Source organism: Sminthopsis crassicaudata, chromosome 2, assembly GCF_048593235.1.
Source record: "Sminthopsis crassicaudata isolate SCR6 chromosome 2, ASM4859323v1, whole genome shotgun sequence".
Taxonomy (NCBI): Eukaryota; Metazoa; Chordata; class Mammalia; order Dasyuromorphia; family Dasyuridae; genus Sminthopsis; species Sminthopsis crassicaudata.
In genome coordinates this window covers 28,197,334-28,214,783 of record NC_133618.1, presented here as the reverse complement: position 1 = coordinate 28,214,783, position 17,450 = coordinate 28,197,334, and the positions used below count along the sequence as shown (strand labels likewise).

The following is a 17,450-nucleotide window of genomic DNA, read 5'->3' as shown; positions in this document are numbered from 1 at the left end:
AGAGAGAATCAGAAAAAAAAAAAATGGAATTCAATAATCCAGTGTTTGATAAAAGGAAAACTAAACTATTTAGAATTAAATAGTTCTAAATAGAAAACTAAATTATTTAGAAAAGAATTCCTCTTTGATTTAAAAAAAAAAAAAAACTTCTGAGGAAACTGGAAAGTAGTCTGACAGAAATTAGGTTTAGACTAAGACCTTCCACCACACTCCACAACATTTTAAATGGAGAATTAATCTAAGTATTAAAGTTCTTTCACTTTGTCGAGCTTCAGCCACATGTGCTAAACATCACATGTCTATAAGACGGTTTCTCACCTAGCCTTTTGCCTGCTCTCTTTTCTCCTCCAGATCGAGACATCCCAGTTGGAGCCAGAAATTGCGCTGGCCACAGCCAGTCGGACGGTGGTGTACAACAAAGGCCTGTGAGTGGAAGCGGGTCCTCTGGCCAGAGAGGCATCTGGGCTGGAGGACCGGGGAGGATGAGGGCTGGGGAGAAGAAGTGAAGGCCTGCCCTCCTGAGTCCAAGTAGTTGAGTGAGGAATTCCAAGCTAACACCACGTCACTAATGTTGGAAAGGAAGTAACATTTTCAGAGAACCACCACCTTCCAGGAAGTTGGGAGGTTAAGGCAGTCAGATTTTAACCTAGGGGAGAAGGGGGTGGGGGGAAATAGCCTAGTACAGGGGAAAATCAGATTTTATAGAAAGGAAATACTATAATCAAGTGCATTTCTGGGCCCTGGAGCTTCCAGAACTCATCCCAGCACAATCATGGTGAAGCTGGGAAGAAATACATAGAATGTCCTAGGGAAAGAAATTGGGTGTTGGGTTTTTTAATTTTTTAATTTTTGTTTGTTAGGTTTTTTTAAAGTCAAAATTGAGTCTTAACACTGGTTGATGCTGCAAAGAAGCCATTTCATAATTGGGTGGATGAGCATGGGAATTGGGCGCATGAACTTGGTGGGGTGGGGGGGTTGCTGCATCACATGTCCTCTGGGGAAAATCTGAGCCCCGGAGCCCAATCTTGCCTTGCCTAACCTAGTGTTCCCATTCCTATATGTGCTCCTTTCCCTCTTTCTTGAAAACCTAGAACCCAACTAGACTGGAACTTGAGGCTCTGGAGCCTTCCCATTAATGGGGCTAGGAAAGGATGCCTTTCTCCCTCCCCCCCCCCCCAGTAACAGCTTTCTGCCCCATGGAGACTCCCAAATGGGGAACCACGGGCCAGTAATCAGGGGCACCAAAGCAAGCCTAATTCTAGGCTTTCAGGAGACTGGGTGTTTCCACTTTGGTGATTTGGGAAAGGGAGGGGGAAGGAATGGTACTGAGAGCATGGTGACATTGGCGTTTCTTAACAACTGTGAGCACTTCCAAGGCTAAGGACTGAACCATCCTTGGAAGAAGATACCAGAGGCACTTTATATGCTACAGCAGGAAAGAGATAAGAACTTTAAGTGGTCCACATTGGAGGGACTAAGGAATGGAAGAAGAAAATGGCAGCCAGCTTCAAGGGTTTGACACTAAAGGGCCCTTTGGGACAGACCAGACCTGGCCTCTGGCCCCAGAACTCTAGCCAGGAGGATGAGGATCAGATACATCCACTGGCTCAGGCAATATACCCCTTCCAGCACTGCCTGGCACCCCTTCTCCCATAGAAGCTCATCAGGAACCAAATCTCGGATGGCACCTGCCTGCCTGTCCAGCCATCCAAGCTACACCAGTGCATCCAGAAGTCCCCTACCTGCTGCTTCTCTCCACTCTACCCTTACCAGGAACAAGCCAAAACCTTATGGAAGCAAGGTCATCCAAATCCCTGAAAGTGATCCACATATTGGTTCCTTCCAGTCAGCAAAGCCATTGTAGCTCCAGGAGCGGAAGGCATTGTCCTCTCCCCGCTTCCCAAGAAGCCTCCTCTTGTGATGGGAGCCATCTAGGACACATCTGCCCAGGAAGGATAGAAATGAACCTTCCACTCCTCAGGAGGACCAGTGGAGCTGGGGACCACATCTCAACAATAAGGCTCAGCCTCAGGATGGACTCAGCTGGCCTGAATGTTCAGGCCAATTTGTAATTATTTCTCTCTGGACCACTTTGCCCAAACAGCAGCCTGCCCCCTTGGACCTGGATTTAGAGAAGCTTCTCCTACCCTCTTTTCTCCTGTCCGAGTGGGTTTTGTACCAAGGATGCAGAGAGCTTTTGCTCCTGACTCAGCCCTAAGAGAGTGCAAGCCCCAGGGCTGAGGGTTCTGGCAGTTTTTCCACTTACTTGCTCAGTGACCTTAGTCAAATGACTTTCCCTCTTGAGCCTCAGTTACCCCACCAGTAAAATAGGCAGTGGAAGGAAGATAAACTCTTCTGTTGATTTTAGAAGTCCATTCTGGCTCTCAGAGCCTTTTATGCTTTGACTCTTATTCAAAATTGGATAAAGGAAGGTACAGGCTTACATCCACTGGGATAGAGCCTATAAGGGTTTGTTTTTAGAAGAATCAACTATTATTTATCATCAGTGATTATGGAGAAAGGGGAAAATCCCTATTTCAGTAACAATGATGCCTCAGTTGTTTAAAGCAAGACCAAGTTCTTGACAGGATCTTCGGGCAAGGCAAAACCTTAGTTGTGATTTCCAGATCCCTGGATCCCTTTGTCTATTCTCCAACTGCAGTCCCAACTTGAAAAAGGAGGAGGAACCTGGACTGTGACTTCTGGCAAGGTTTCCTATGAGATGCCCTGGTCTTCTCTGAAGAGTGAAAGGTCAAAAACAAGGTGTCTCTGTCCAGCCTGGGAAAAGAGAGCCAGACTGTGCCCCATGGAAATGGGGAGGACAAGAATGCCAATCTAGACCTATTTGTAGTCTTCTTGATGTAGCTGTGAACTCTGGGATGGGGGCCAGAGTGTCCAGGGATGGAGAGACCCCCAGGGAGCCACGGAGAGAGGTCAAAGTCAACGTGTTGGGCAGGAGGAGGAATGGCCAGCTGCTTGGCAGTTAGGCTGGGTCCCGTGCTGTAGCTACATACCTAGTGGAGGAGGCACAATACATGTATTGGGAAGGGGCAATAAGGGAGGGGTATACTCTTGAATCTGGCCTCAAGCTGGGCTGAAAAGAACCAATCCCACCATAATATGGCTTCCTATAATCCCAAGGTTTTGGAGGATGACGTCTGGACACAAGCACACAGGCTCACCTGTGGGCTGGGGAGCTGAAGGTCCCCATGATCCCTTCCAAGAGATTTAACTCAACGCCTAGAGTCCTACTCTGTCCCTCTGGAATTAGAACTGTGCACTTTATCTTGGGACAAGGCTCCTTGGGATAGCCCCCAAGGAGAGGGGGAAGGAGCCGCCAAGCCCACCATGATGGTGTCCTCAACTCCTGGCCATCTCTTTCCAATGTCTTCCAACTAGTTTTTAGCAATCTTAACTAAGTCAGGTCTCTTGGAGGAAGGTGGAGGGAGGAGGGACATGGTGGAGATGGCAACTCCTGATGACGAGTGGAGGAGCGATCTACCTTTCTCCCAAACACTCTGATCCACTGTGCCCCTCCCCACCTTGCTGGGAAAGCAGCCTTGCAGATAAGCACAGGCCCAGAATTTCATCAGTTCTACCCAGGCAAGAAGAAAAAAAGGTTGGCAGCCAGGGGAAAGGGCAGAGCACTCCCTGATGCCCTGCAATGTGTATCTACCAGGCTGCTGGAAAGTTCCAAGACTGGGGCCCGGTGGGCAGAGGCAGCTTCGGCCACTCCTGAACTCAGGGTTTGGGCCCCCCTGGGCAACAGTCCATCTGTAGATATTGCTCATCCTCCCCCCAGCTGCTTCCAGATCTGCTTCAGACCCAGGCTGGGAAGATGGCCCATTTGGGTATCTCAAAGGGACCAAGTCCCGGGATAAGATGTCAAGAGATCCAGGTCCCTCTAGAGGAAAACAGACCAATGTGTCTCCCCGTCATATCCCTGCCCTCCTTCCCTTCTCCAACCTGGGCCTCCCCGTGGACAGCCTCGGCCACTGTGTGTGTGACCATGTTCGTGTACTGTTGTGATAGGGGGAGGGAGGGATGAGGGAACCTGTTCCAAATTGCCAATCGTCTTCCAGCCCAGCCCAGGGCTCAACTTGAATAATCCTATCACCCTATATACCTCGGCCGGACCAGGGGACTTGCCGACTGTGGACGTAGAGTCTTTTTAACCTTCTGAATCAATTTCTCATTCTCTGTGATTTATGTAACAACAATAAACATCAAGGAATAAAAAATGGTTTTAAAACCCTAAGTCTTAGCTTCTTGCATGGGGAGAGTGGGAACCAACCAAGTAGCCTGGGATGGGGCTGAGCGGTCAGAGGGAGCAGGGACTGGCTCTTTCCTGGAGGAGGGCTGCAGTACTAGGGCTTCAAGCCCTCGCCATACAGCCCTGAGGCCGGGCTCCCTGCAGACCCCTGGGACCGCCAGAGAGAGGAGAGGAGGGGAGTAGTTGAGGAAGAAAAGACGAGGAGCAAAGAGTGGATATAGTGATTCCCTTTTACCAAATTTTACCAAAGGTAAAGAAATCTTTGTCATAAACTCCATCAAGTTTATCAATCTTTGGATCGAAACTCCAAGTTTAAATGTCATAGCTGTAAATGGTCAGCCTGGGATGTGGGCAAAAGGTCCTTAACTTCAACAGCTCTCCCTCTGTATGGCGAAGTCCCCTTTGGCCCCTAAGGGAGCTCCCCAGTGCCCAAGAGTGTGTCCTGGCTCTTGCCAGTGTGTCCCCAGCTGTCTCTTCCTTCTGGAAGTCACCCTCCCAATAGCACATCAACCTCAAAGTCCCTTGTAATGTAGGCTGAAGTCCTTTATAATTTCAGCTGCAGGAGGCAGGGGAAAGAACATGGTTCTTTCTAGAGCCAGATGCCCTGGGCTGGAATCCTAACTACTATTGTTGGCTACCTTGTGAATGTGACCACTGGAATTTGTAGACAAGAAAGATGGACCAGAAGCCTCCTTCTAAGTCATCATCTGTGATTCCATGACCATCTTTCCTCCTATTACATGGGGTCTACTCTAAGACAAGTGGTTCATTATTTCCCTAATTTTCTCCTCTCATCCTCTCTTCCCACTGAACATCCCAGATTTATCCCTAAAGATCTAGTCTCGCCTATGAGGTACTACCATCCCTCTCAGAGCTCCTGAGTGGCAAGAGAAGAGGGCTTTCTATACCCCCTTTTAAATTTTATTAAAGCTTTTTATTTTTCAAAACATATGCATGGATAATTCTTCGACCAACCCTTGCAAAACCTTGTGTTTTGATTTTCCCCTTCCCTCACCCCCTTCCCTATATGGCAAGTGGTCCAACATATGTTAAACATGTATACCCCCCACTTACAGCTCTTTTATCATATTCCAGATGAGGCAAGCAAGAATCTTCTCTCTCTCTCTCTCTCTCTCTCTCTCTCTTTGTGTCTCTGTGTCTCTCTCTCTAGCACCCCACAAAACAGGACAGATCTGGAGGCAAAAGAAGGTACAGGGCATAGGCCAGGCCATGGAAGTCCAGCAGGGGACTTAGGTTCCATGTTTCCTTTGTCCCCGTTTCCTGATTTCTTTTAGAATCATAGACAAGGAAGCCCTTTGAGTCTAAAAATGTGGATTTGAATTCCCCTCTGCCTCTCATGGCCTGCAGAACTGTAGGCAATTCTCAGCTTCCTCATCTATAAAATGGACATGATAATTTTGCCACTTCCCTTCTAGAGTTGTTGTAGGCAGTTAATAAATGTTTGTACATCGACTGAATGCTTGAAAAGGCGTTGTAGACCTTAAAGCAACGTTCCAGGAAGAGCTGTTGTTATCCATTCCAGAAGGAACGTAAAGTTGGATACCAGGATAAAAAAGGCCTTGTGCTGACATGGCTAGTTGCGGCTAGCTTTCTTAGCCTCTGTGTTCTTTGGGAAATGAAGGGCTTAAACCAGCTGTTATCCAGCCTAGCAATCTATCCCTATGCATTTATCACTAATGTACTATGTGTCAGACATTGGAGGCACAAAGAGGGAGTCTTAGGCCCTGCCCTCAGGGAGCTAACATTCTAGCAAGTCCTTTGACCTTCTGCTTGGAAGAGCCACATGCTTTGGATGGGCAGGACCTTGGGTAAGTCTTTTCTCCTATGAGGGGTGTCAGCTCCCCACCCACAAAATGAGGAAGAGAATATTCACTTAAATGACCTTCAAGGCCCCTTCCAATTCGGACTCCTGTCTCTTTGAGGTCCTGAGTGAAGGCATCCCTGGGAGTATTATACAGTCAGTCTCTGTCAGTCCCTATACCCTTCATTGTCCTGATGATCAGCAAAAATGCCCTGAGGGAGGAGGGGTTGGGAGATGGATGACAAAGCCTCTGGTCTGTAGCTTTTAGAGCAGCTTGGGCCCCACTGAACTTGGCACCTCAGTGATCATTAACCCTCCAGGAATGCAACACCTCTGGGCCCCAGCTGGGCTGTATCCCTGGCCTGCCCCTCCCCCTCAGCCTCCCTTCCTCCCATTATTCAGAACTATATGTGATTTACAAAGCATTTTCCTTAGTAGCAAAGGAATCTCCATTTTACAGGTGAGGAAACTGAGGCTTAAAGAGATAATGGCATTTGTCCGGGGCCACACCACTAAAAAAGTGTGGTGGGGTGAAGAAATGAAATAATAATAATAATAATAATAATAATAAATATTTATGAAGTACCTTTATGAAGTTCCAGCACTTTATAATTATTATCTCATTTGAAAAGTGGGAGAGGGGGGAGGGGCTGCCACTGGGCTGAGTTCATTAACTCAGTGCAGATTCAGGCTGTCACTTCTCGCTATCTCCTCCCTGCCAACAGTGTGCCGGGCACTGGGAGGTTCTGTGCCTGAATGTGGCCCCTCAGGACTGAGATCCCTTGTCTGGGCTCCCGAGGACAAGCCCTCTTCCTCCACCAAGCCATTCAAAGCTTTATGGAGCCCCTTATTGTGGCCAGGTCTGTGTAGGCCCCCAGGGGAGCTGATGGAGGAGATGCAGTCCCTGTCCTCAAGAGGACAGAGTCTCGTTAGGGATTCTCAAACACAAACACACAAGGTGGGAGTAATACAGGGGAAGAAGAAAGAGAAACAGACAGAGACAGAAGGAAGGAGAGAGGGAGGGAGGAAGGAAGGAAGGAAGGAAAGAAAGAAAGAAAGAAAGAAAGAAAGAAAGAAAGAAAGAAAGAAAGAAAGAAAGAAAGAAAGAAAGAAAGAAAGAAAGAAAGAAAGAAAGAAAGAGAAAGAGAGAGAGAGAGAGAGAAAGAAAGAAAGGAAAAAAGAAAGAAAGAAAGAAAGAAAGAAAGAAAGAAAGAAAGAAAGAAAGAAAGAAAGAAAGAAAGAAAGAAAGAAAGAGAGAAGGAAGGAGGGAGAGAGAAGGAAGGAGGGAGAGAGAAAGAAAAAAGGGAAGGAAGGAGAGAGAAAGAAAGAAAGAAAGAAAAAGAAAGAGAAAGAAAGGAAAAAAGAAAGAAAGAAAGAAAGAAAGGAAGGAAGGAAAAAAGAAAGAAAGAAGGAAGGAAGAAGGAAAGAAGGAAGGAGAGAAAAAAAGAAAGAAAGAAAGAGGAAAGAAAGAAAGAAGAAAAAGAAAAAGAAAGTTCCACTTGCTTGACGTGGTCAGGGAAGTCTTACTAGAGGAAGGAGTCTGGCTGAAGGTGTAGGATTTGGAGGGCCACTGAGGGAAAGAGATGGCATCCAGGCAGGAGGAACAATATGGGCAAAGGCCAGGAAAAGAAGGCTTGCCTGCCTATGTAGGCTATATAATAATAAGAGGTGCATGGAGGGGAGAAGGGGAGATCGGAACTAATTCTAAATTGTACATCTTGAGCATACCCTCTCCTGCCCAAGAGGCCATAGTGATTGATCCCTATTACCTGTCATGTTTGTTATTCAATACCGACAGACTTTCTGTGACCACATTTGGGGTTTTCTTGGCAGAGATGCTGAAGAGTTGGTCGTTTCCTTCTCTTAACTCATTTTACAGGTGAGGAAACTAAGATAAACAGGGTTAAGTGACTTGCCCAGGGTCTCACAGCTAGCAACTGCCTGACTTTCAGATGTATCTGACACCAGACCCAGTGTTCTAACCACTACGATATCCAGCTGCCTCCATTACCTGTGAATCCAGTCCAAATCTCTCTGTTCCTCTTTTAAAGCTTTCTCAACACATGTGGTTCCAGCAACTTTTCCATTCAGGCACCTATCTGTTGCACATTTGACATTCCAACTGGCTGTTTTCCATGTGCAACATTCCAACTCCTTTCCTTTGCCCAGGCTGTTCCTGACTCCCTGAGCACACTCCCTCTTTCTCCGCCTCCGAGACCCTCCCCCCAACTTCTCTCAAAGTCCAGTTCCATTAGCATCTCCTCTACCACCACTTCTTGATCTCTGTGTGTTACAGGCCCTTTGGGCAGACTGGTGAAGCCTTTTCAGAATCATGTTTTTAAATGCAGAAAAGAAAACACACAGGATTAAAAAGGAAGCCAAACATGTTGAAATATGGTGGTCAAAACATTTTAAAAAACAAATTTACTGACCCAGCTCGGACCTAATTTTCCCAGAGGCAGCCTGTGGCACAGAGAAGCTCATGATGAAAGCCACTGGCTGGCAGAATGAATTCACTAGGGGTCACTGGGGTCAGGAAAGCCCAGGCAGGAGGAGAGAGCAGCACTCGCCCAGAGAGGACCCAGCTTCACACTACATCCATGAGCATACGTGTGCGTGTACAGAGTCACAGAAATCCAGCCAGCCACGCTCCTCCATGACCTGTTCCCCCAACCGCAGAACGTCCAAGTCAGGAAGGCTCGTAGTGGCCAACCATACCTGCCCCCTGCATGTGGATTCTGCACATGAATACGTGGCCACGCTAGGACACGCTCACACACTCCCTGTCCCACTGAAACACACACACACACACACACACACAGGGGCTCAATTTCAATGGTTACACTCAAATGCACACAAGCACTCACACACACATACACCATATCAGGCCCAGTCCCACTCGCACAGACACACACAGCTACCCTAGACAGCAGATGGGGGACTCAGCTAATTGGTTAAACCTGTTCCCCAAGTCTGGGCACCAATTGGCAAGGACACGTCTGACAGGAAAGCTGTTGGGGCTCTAGCCCACTTCAAGCTAGTCTCCCCCGTCATGCAGAGTTGCCCAGGAGGTCGAGGGGGGCAAAAGCCTCTGAGCAAGGGTTCAGGTCCAAAATCGTCCAGTGTATATCTGTGTGTCTGCGTGTGAGCCTGTGGAGCTCAATCTGTGGCCTGAGCCGCTAAGTGTTCCCGTGTGACGACAAGGGAGTGTGTCTGTAGGAGTGTGAATGCACCTCTGGGGGATCCCCAAACCCTAAATCTCTCCACCTCAGGAGCAGTTTCATCTCAGTGTGCAAAAGGGCCCAGTGCAAGCCGGGAAGGCCTCGGGAACCTGATGGAGTGGAGGAGCCCAGCTGGCCAAAGCCAGCACCATGAGCTCTGGACAGCTCCCCGTGAGGGAGACTGGCCTTTGGGGAAGTGGGCATTGGGGGGAAGCTTCTGAAGATGGTGAGAACATTGTCTGAATACCCAAGAGGACCCAGTCTGAGAACCCCTCACCTCAGTGACCCCTTCATTTTAACCTACAGCTGACTTTTTAGAGAAAACTATCCCTGAGGTGGCTGAGCGTGGCAGGGAAGCAGCATCACAGATCGAGTGGATGGATATTTGACTCCAGGCTCGGCCAGCTGTGCAACCCCAGGAATGTCAATCAACTGATCTGTGTCTCAGTTTGACTTTTGCAAAATGGGTTTAGTATTAGCACCCATCGCCCAGGGTTAGGATATCAAATGAACTAACATAAGTAAAAGGTTTTTGCAAGCCTTTAAATGCTAGCTATTGCTAGGGATCACAAAGCATGCTAATGTACACTGTCCATTGTATCCTAACAACAGCCCTAGGCAGTCAGAGTCCCAGCTTTCTCCCAGGTACCCTGTGGTACTTTGGTCAAGTCACTTCCCCCTGTGCATGGGACTTTTCTCCTCTAAAAAAGGGAAGAACTGGACTTGGTCTCTAATCCCTTGTGTCATTAATATTCCATGCTCTAGGCAGGGCAGACATCACTGTCCCAATTGCAAGGACCCAGAGAGGTCAGTAGCAGGGTAAGGGTCCTGTTGCTCTTCTCCCTTCCATTCCAGAGCCTCCTGAGGCGGGTTGGCTGGAGAGTAAGACCTCCAAGCATGAGGAACGAGGAATGGGCCAGGAAAGGGGAGCATCCATCCCTCTCTCCTTCTCCCCTTCTCTAAATCAGTTCAGCCTCCTCGAGAGAGACTTCAGCTTGTTCCCTGGATGGGACCCAGAAACTCCCAAATTAGAAAACCTGGCAAGCAAGCAGCTCAGAAAATAGTTCATCCTAATTACATATTTTTCAAGCTCACAGAAGTCTTTATTAATTAAGTCACAACACCAATATTTACAGTCTGTGGGGAGAGGCACAACACAGTGAAGGGGAACCCAGAAGAGGCCCTATTCCCACTCTCCCACCTTTCAGTCAGTGGGGGCTAGCCTGAAGGGCTTTGGTCTGGCCTCCCCCTGCTCCTGCCTTGCTTGTTTATTTCTTTGTTTGGGGAGACGTGAGAGTCTGTGATACTATTTTTCTATGTCCCCCATAACCAAAAGTGCAATGCAATAAGAGAGCCTCAGCATCTATCTTTTGCCTTCATCATCCCTCCTTCTGCCTGTATCCCACCCATGCTTTTGCCTGCATCCCTTCCATCCATCTGCCTGCATCCCCCATCCATCTCTTTCTTCATACCATTCATCTCTGACTGTATCCCATATATCCCTCTGCCTGCATCCCATAAAGCCCTCTGCCTGTATCCCATACACCCCTCTGCAGACCACTCCCTCCTTCAGGAGTCACCTGCCTCAAGGTAGATCCCACTCAATAAAGAAATCCCCCTTGAAGTTCAGCCTGCATCTGATAGGAATTAGAAGTGGAAGCTGAGGCTTCTGGATCACCAGGCAGTGCTCTGAACCTGAGGGGAATAGATGGAAGGATAGGAAGTGGGGATAGAAATCTTTCATGAAAAATGAGGGGGGCTATCTGATGGGACAAATAACCCCATCCTGCACTGTCGGGATGATGGGCAGCTATCAAGTAGGGCCCTAATGAGCCACAGTGTTGAGAGAGACAGAACATGGAAAAGAGAGATCTTATTGAGAGGCTCACCCAGCATCCATAGGAGCTAAGCTGGAAGAGTCCTTTCTTGGGGGAAGGCTGTAGTTAGGACCTTTGCCCCTGGCAGTAGATCTACTCAGGGAAGAGTAATAGAGAGTACTGAGGGATTCTTCTGAGAAGACAGTTGAGGTAGAATATCCAGCTATGAGAGGTTTCTGTGATTAGGGGTAGGGGGGCTCTCAAATCTATCCCCAATCACCTCCTTCTCATCATTATCTTTTATTTTCTATCTGGGGATACTGCCTTGACTGTTTCCTTTTTCCTATGGATGGGGGGAAATGAATCTCCTGTCCTGGAGAAAAAAAAGCCTACCTACTGATCTGTTTTTATCTCCTGAATGAGATCCAGAGCTTCCTGGGTGAGTGCAAGGACTATCTCTCCCCCATCAGACCAGGGGCTCCCTTAGATGGCCAAATATCCACCCAAGCACACACTACCCACAGTTCCCTCTCCCATTCCTGGACTTCCCTTTTATCCTTGGTGAAATAAAGGGGTTGTGCAAAATAATCTTTAAGATCCCTTCATTTCTAAATCCCATGAACTTCTGTGATTGTCAGGAACTATGACAATAGAAGAAAGGGAAAATAGAAAAGGAAGGCAAAGCTCCCATTTCCCTGGGACAACTGCCCCTTGCCCCATCAATACTCCATCCATCCCAAAGGATATCTCTTTTTCCCAATGCCCTCCAAGACTAGAGAGAGTTTAGCTTCTATTTTCCTCCAACTAATCAGGGAAGAGGAAGCCTGGAGACAGATTCCCTTAACTATTTGGGGAGTGGAGAAGAATGATTCGAGGCCATGTGGGAACACCAATACCTTCTCTGCCTAATCAAATCCTCTGTCTTCAAGGCCAAGGCCCCTTCCTTAGAGGTCTACCCTGCCCCTATGGTCCTTGGGTTATAGGTCATAGGCTATAGATTTAGGATTAGAAAGGATGTTTAACCCCATTAGGTATAATCTCTACCCACCTAATTTTCCATGAGGAAACAGACTCAGAGAAATTAATTTATCCCAAGTCACACAGCTGAGGAAGGGTTCAAACTCAAGTCTCCCTGATTCCAAGCGAAACATGATATCTCTAACCTCCTTCCTGTCTTTTAACTGGACTAGCACTGAATATCCCAGACACCTCTCAACTTTTTCTCTCTCCATTTCTACAGCTAGGCTTCAGGCTCTCTAAGTCCTAACTGTTTGGCCACAATTGTGGCCTTGTACACACACATAAATGCTCTAGAAAATTGGTGAGAAAGAATGAGAAAGAATTAGTCTCAAAAGTTCAGAATTAAAAGGGATCTCAGAGGTCATTCAGGCCATGTGGAGAGAATTCCATATTTGGAATTGGGAGATTCCAATCTCCACTCTGCCACCATCTACCTGGACCTTATTTTCCTCCATCTCTAAAATTAGATATAGATAACCTCAAAGCCCCTTTAATTCTAAGATTCTATGATCCTATAAATCCCTACCTGAGGAGGGACTTCTTAGGGATTAGCCCCCAGGAGCTCAGACCAACCAGAATTTTGACCACAGAGAACTTCTGGGCCATCTACTAGAACTAATTTCACTGGAGCTAGGTTTCCCTTATTGGAAAATGAAAGAGTTGGGTCAAATGACTTCTAAGGTCCCTTTGAAAACTAAATCTTTGATTCTAGTACTATTTTATGCATGAGGAAATAAGACCCAGAAAAGCTACATGACTTTGTCCAGTGTTACTCAGATGGCAATTAGCAGACCAAGGATTTGAACCCAGAACCTGACTCCAAATGCAGCCTTTTCAGGCTTTGCTGGTCATATACATACATATACATACACATATACATAAATATATATGTGTGAAAAGTCACGAGGTGACTAGGTTTGTAGGAAGACATTGACCTTGCCTTCTGGATTGATCTTTGTCTCTATGCCTTTTCCTCACCTATATTAGCTACATAGAAAGAGACAAGGCTTAAAATTAAATTTTAAAAAATCTTCAGGAAACTTTGAATCACCCAGAGGTGTTTGGCAAATAATCCTTATTTGGATAATGATCATGGAAAATGCAGTCTATCTTTCAGAAATTAAAATCAGGCATTATACAGAATGTTTTCCACAAGTCAGAGCAAGATAATAATCCCAAGGAGAACCCAACCAAAGGGTTTTGTCCAAAGAAAAGATAAACCAGAACCTGAGGATACTATTTAGAAATATCTCCTGTTTCCAAGACTTAGAATTTCCTGTTGAAAATAAGAAACTTCATAGCCAAGATTCTGCAGGGAAGAAGACAGATACTTACAGTACAATCACACAAAGTTTTTGTTTCTGAGGATTGTTCCTTGCCCATTGGTCTAAGGGTGACTGCTTTCCTAAAATCACCATTAAAACAAAATTCTGGTTTTCTAACTAAAAGAGCTATCCAGAGTCCGTTCTCTTCATATGAAAGCTAGAACACTATGGCCACAGGTTTTAAGCACTCAGAGTTATAATAAGCTCTGCAGTCACAAGCCAGTGATTACCTGGGAGGTCGTTACATACATCAGCAAAGCAATGTCCAGTAGATCCATGTTCAGCAGAGACTCCACATCTGGCCAAGACTCGTCCAGGGTGTGTCCAGCAAAGATTTACATGTTCAATGAAATAGCATCGAACTGAAAATAAGTGTCCCAACAGAGACCAGTGGGAAAAGGACCAACGGCGTCATATCACCACTAGGTAGCCCCCAAACATCTGAGACATGAATTGTCTCGGATTATCTGTGTTCCATTTGGGTCTGCCCCCTCACTGGTGCACCCTGGCCACACAGGTGTCTGCTTTTCTCCCTGATGACATGTATTTATAAGTGTGTCTTAGATTTATGAGGGAAGTGTTCTATCACTTTTATTAAATGCCTTTGTTTCAAACTAACCATATCTTCTGACTGATAATTAAAGGGAGACACCTTGGTGGGAACCCATGGGCTATTGTTATTATGGATATAGATCCATAGTAGATCCATAGAGTACTTTGAACCTGGGCTGGCTGTCTCTAGGGGATTCTCCCTGGGAGTTGAGGGTGTCCCCAGGTGCTCACAGACCATTTCTACTACCAGTAATGACTCTAGCTCGGTTGGTAAGAGAAAGGCATCTTTTCCTACCTTCACTCCACACTTCCCCACACACTCTCCGAGACCACTTATTCCTAGCATCTCTCCCGAGGGCATAGTCCACGCTATTGTGATTGGAACCAAGTTTCAGGGTCACTCAGACAAAGGCAGTTTTTTTTTTTTTTTGTTTTGTTTTTTTGTTTTATTTTCCACAGGGAAGGGAGACACAGGAGGATGTCACTAAGGCCTATAGCTGGGGTCATGGTAGGGAAGTGGGGATTGGGGATCAGAGGGACCTTTGGACAAGAAATAAATTAAAATAAAAACTCGTTCAAAGGAAGGAGGTAAGAACAGAAAAGGCAAAGGGGACAGAGAAGGCTTGGGTAGGAGATCAGGGTTGGGAGGCCCAGGGTGAGGCTGACAGGCTCACTGAGCCGGAGTTGATGCTGCAGGTCCCTCGACCCCATCCAGCCCGAGGAGTTTGGAAGGGACAGAACCTGGAGGAAGGTGTTCCTTGCTTCCCCTTCCCCTTCAGTCAGCTGGCCCGAGTCTCTTGAGTGCCTTGGAAGTCCCCCAGCAGGAGCTGTCCACTTGCTGCTGCCCAGCCCAGCAGGGACGGAGGGAGGCGGAGGACTGGGCCCGGGCACTTGGGGGAGCTCAGGAGGTGTGGCAGTTGGTTTCCACTGGGTCTCCCTGGAGTCCATTCTGATGTCCCTTTGCCACCTGGCTCCCTTCATTGGTTTCTCAGCTGCCCCCCCTCCCCAGGCCCCCTCTTAGTCATTGGAGGTGACGTCGATGTCCTCGCCGTTGGCCTGCTTGGTGGCAATGCGCCACCGGTTGATGTGGTGGGACCCCTTCTTTTTCTGGTCTGACTCGGGGCCCTCTTCCTCCAGCTTCTGACGCTTGTACTTTGTCCGCCGGTTCTGAAACCATACCTTCACCTGAGGGGGAGAGGGAGGCACAGGTCAGAAGGACTGGAGCCCCTTCATCACTCATCCCTCCATGCAACAAACAAACAAAGGCTCCAGGCACTTACTGGCCTGTTGCTGGTGACACACCAAGCTCAGAAAAGAGATTGCTGCTTCTCAGCCCTACCTGGATAACACCCTTCATCATTGCCATCGGAGTCAGAGCGGGGAGGGCCATTAGCACAGAAAATAGGAGAGTGGGGCGGGGCCTTAGGATGGAAAATAAGAGTGGGGAGGGGCCTTAGAATGGAAAATAGGAGAGTGGGGAGGGGCCTTAGGATGGAAAATAGGAGAGTGGGGCGGGGTCTTAGGATGGAAAATAGGAGAGTGGGGAGGGCATTAGAATGGAAAATAGGAGAGTGGGGCGGGGTCTTAGGATGGAAAATAGGAGAGTGGGGCGGGGTCTTAGGATGGAAAATAGGAGAGTGGGGCGGGGCCTTATAATGGAAAATAAGAGTGGGGAGGGGCCTTAGAATGGAAAATAGGAGAGTGGGGCGGGGTCTTAGGATGGAAAATAGGAGAGTGGGGCGGGGTCTTAGGATGGAAAATAGGAGAGTGGGGCGGGGCCTTATAATGGAAAATAAGAGTGGGGAGGGGCCTTAGAATGGAAAATAGGAGAGTGGGGAGGGCATTAGAATGGAAAATAAGAGAGTGGGGCGGCGCTTTAGAATGGAAAATAGGAGAGTGGAGGGGGGGCCTTAGAATGGAAACTAGGAGAGTGGGGCGGGGCCTTAGAATGGAAGATAGGAAAGTGGGGAGGGGCCTTAGAATAGGGGGTGTCAGAGCTAGGAGAGACCCTAGAATCTGCACTGTGAAGAGTGGTTATCCTGGAAGTCACCACTCTGGGCTAGAAAAGGAATCGGTAACCTGGACTGCCAGGTGGATGTGGTCCCATTTATACTTCATAAAGTAGCCTCCAACCTCAATATGAACTAGAAATATAACACAGCAGCAAATTGGGCCAAAGAAATCTTCATAAAAACATGCTCTTTAGAACAAGGTGTGTGTGTGTGTGTGTGTGTGTGTGTGTGTGTGTGTGTGTGTGTGTGTGTGTGTGTTGGTGAGGATGGGCTCTTTTTGCTGTCCTCTGCCATAGTCAGACCACATTGAGCAGACTAAGCTCAGTTCTAGTGTCCATATTATGAGGAGATGGTAGAGCAGCCTCTGAAAGATTATTAAATAGGGTGACGAGTTAATTTGTGAAGTATTCTTCATTTCCTCCAAGAAGTGTCCCCCCAATCTCTCCCGAGCTCCCTTCTAGTTGCTCTCTGGACAGCTCCATTGGCTGCAGAAAGGCATCTCAAATGTCTAACTAGAATTCTGGATCTGGTCACTCCTCCAGACTTCCCTATTTCTGTCCTTCTGGTCAGTCAGACTCCCACCATTCTTTACCCTTGCCTCTTTGCTCAGCTGCCACAGGCCCCATCAATCAAGGGTCACATTCTGCCCATCCTAATGCGCCCATGTGTCTCATGTCTATCCCCTTTAGTCAATCAGCACCCCGGAGCTGTCCCCACCAGGAAAAGTGAAAAGCCTCCAGCTGGACTCCGGTTTTGCAGTCTTTCCACTCCAAACCATCCTCCACCAGCTGCCAGGACTTGCCATGCTGCTCCCCACCCAATAATTTGGCCACTGGGATAAATCAAAATTCCAGTTGGGTACTTGAAGGCCTACACAGTTGGGGTCTGCTGCTCAATCCAGACTTATCTCCCTTTATTTCATGTTTCTAGTCTTCACACTGCTCTGAACACAAACTGATCTCTGTTGTTCTCTGGCCTTTGAAGTCATCCTCTCTCCAGAGTCCATGCCTTTGCTGATTTCCACACCCAGAGCACACTCCAAGCTAACTTCCTCCTCTCATCCTTTGCATCCTCAGCTAAGGTGCCAATGGTTTCCTTGCTACTGGGAGCCTTTCTTGATTTCCTGACTTCATTTTCCCTCTTTTCCCCTCAAATAATCTTATGTAGGTCCCTCCTTGAAGGCAGGCTGTTTGCATTTTATCTTTCTATCCCCAGTACACAGTAGACACTTAATAAATGTGTGTTGAATGAACAGCCCCTGGCGAAGAACAAATGTTTATAATTTGTATCGGACTGTCAAGATGGCCAGAAGCCTACATTCTAGTCCTGACCCTACTGGGTACTTGGACACTAGTAATTGGAAACAAATCACTTCCCTTTCTCGCATCTCACTTTCTTCATCCGTAAA

At 47.4% G+C, this 17,450-nt stretch overlaps 2 protein-coding genes across 3 annotated transcripts in view; one reads left to right on the top strand and one right to left on the bottom strand.

Moving 5' to 3' along the window:
• Positions 1–4,258, top strand: part of SFXN5 (sideroflexin 5) — a 203,896-nt gene extending 199,638 nt beyond the window's left edge. For both annotated transcript variants that reach the window (XM_074285546.1, XM_074285548.1), the window contains exon 14: positions 352–4,258. In XM_074285546.1, coding sequence (XP_074141647.1) covers positions 352–429 — 78 coding nt within the window. In that variant the 3' untranslated portion in view covers positions 430–4,258. The remainder of the gene's footprint in view (positions 1–351) is intronic.
• Positions 4,259–9,765: 5,507 nt separating this feature from the next.
• The window catches only part of EMX1 (empty spiracles homeobox 1), a 41,826-nt gene continuing 34,141 nt past the window's right edge, over positions 9,766–17,450 (bottom strand). Inside the window, exon 3 of the mRNA XM_074285539.1 lies at positions 9,766–15,215. Within this exon, the coding sequence (XP_074141640.1) occupies positions 15,048–15,215 (168 nt within the window). The 3' untranslated portion in view covers positions 9,766–15,047. The remainder of the gene's footprint in view (positions 15,216–17,450) is intronic.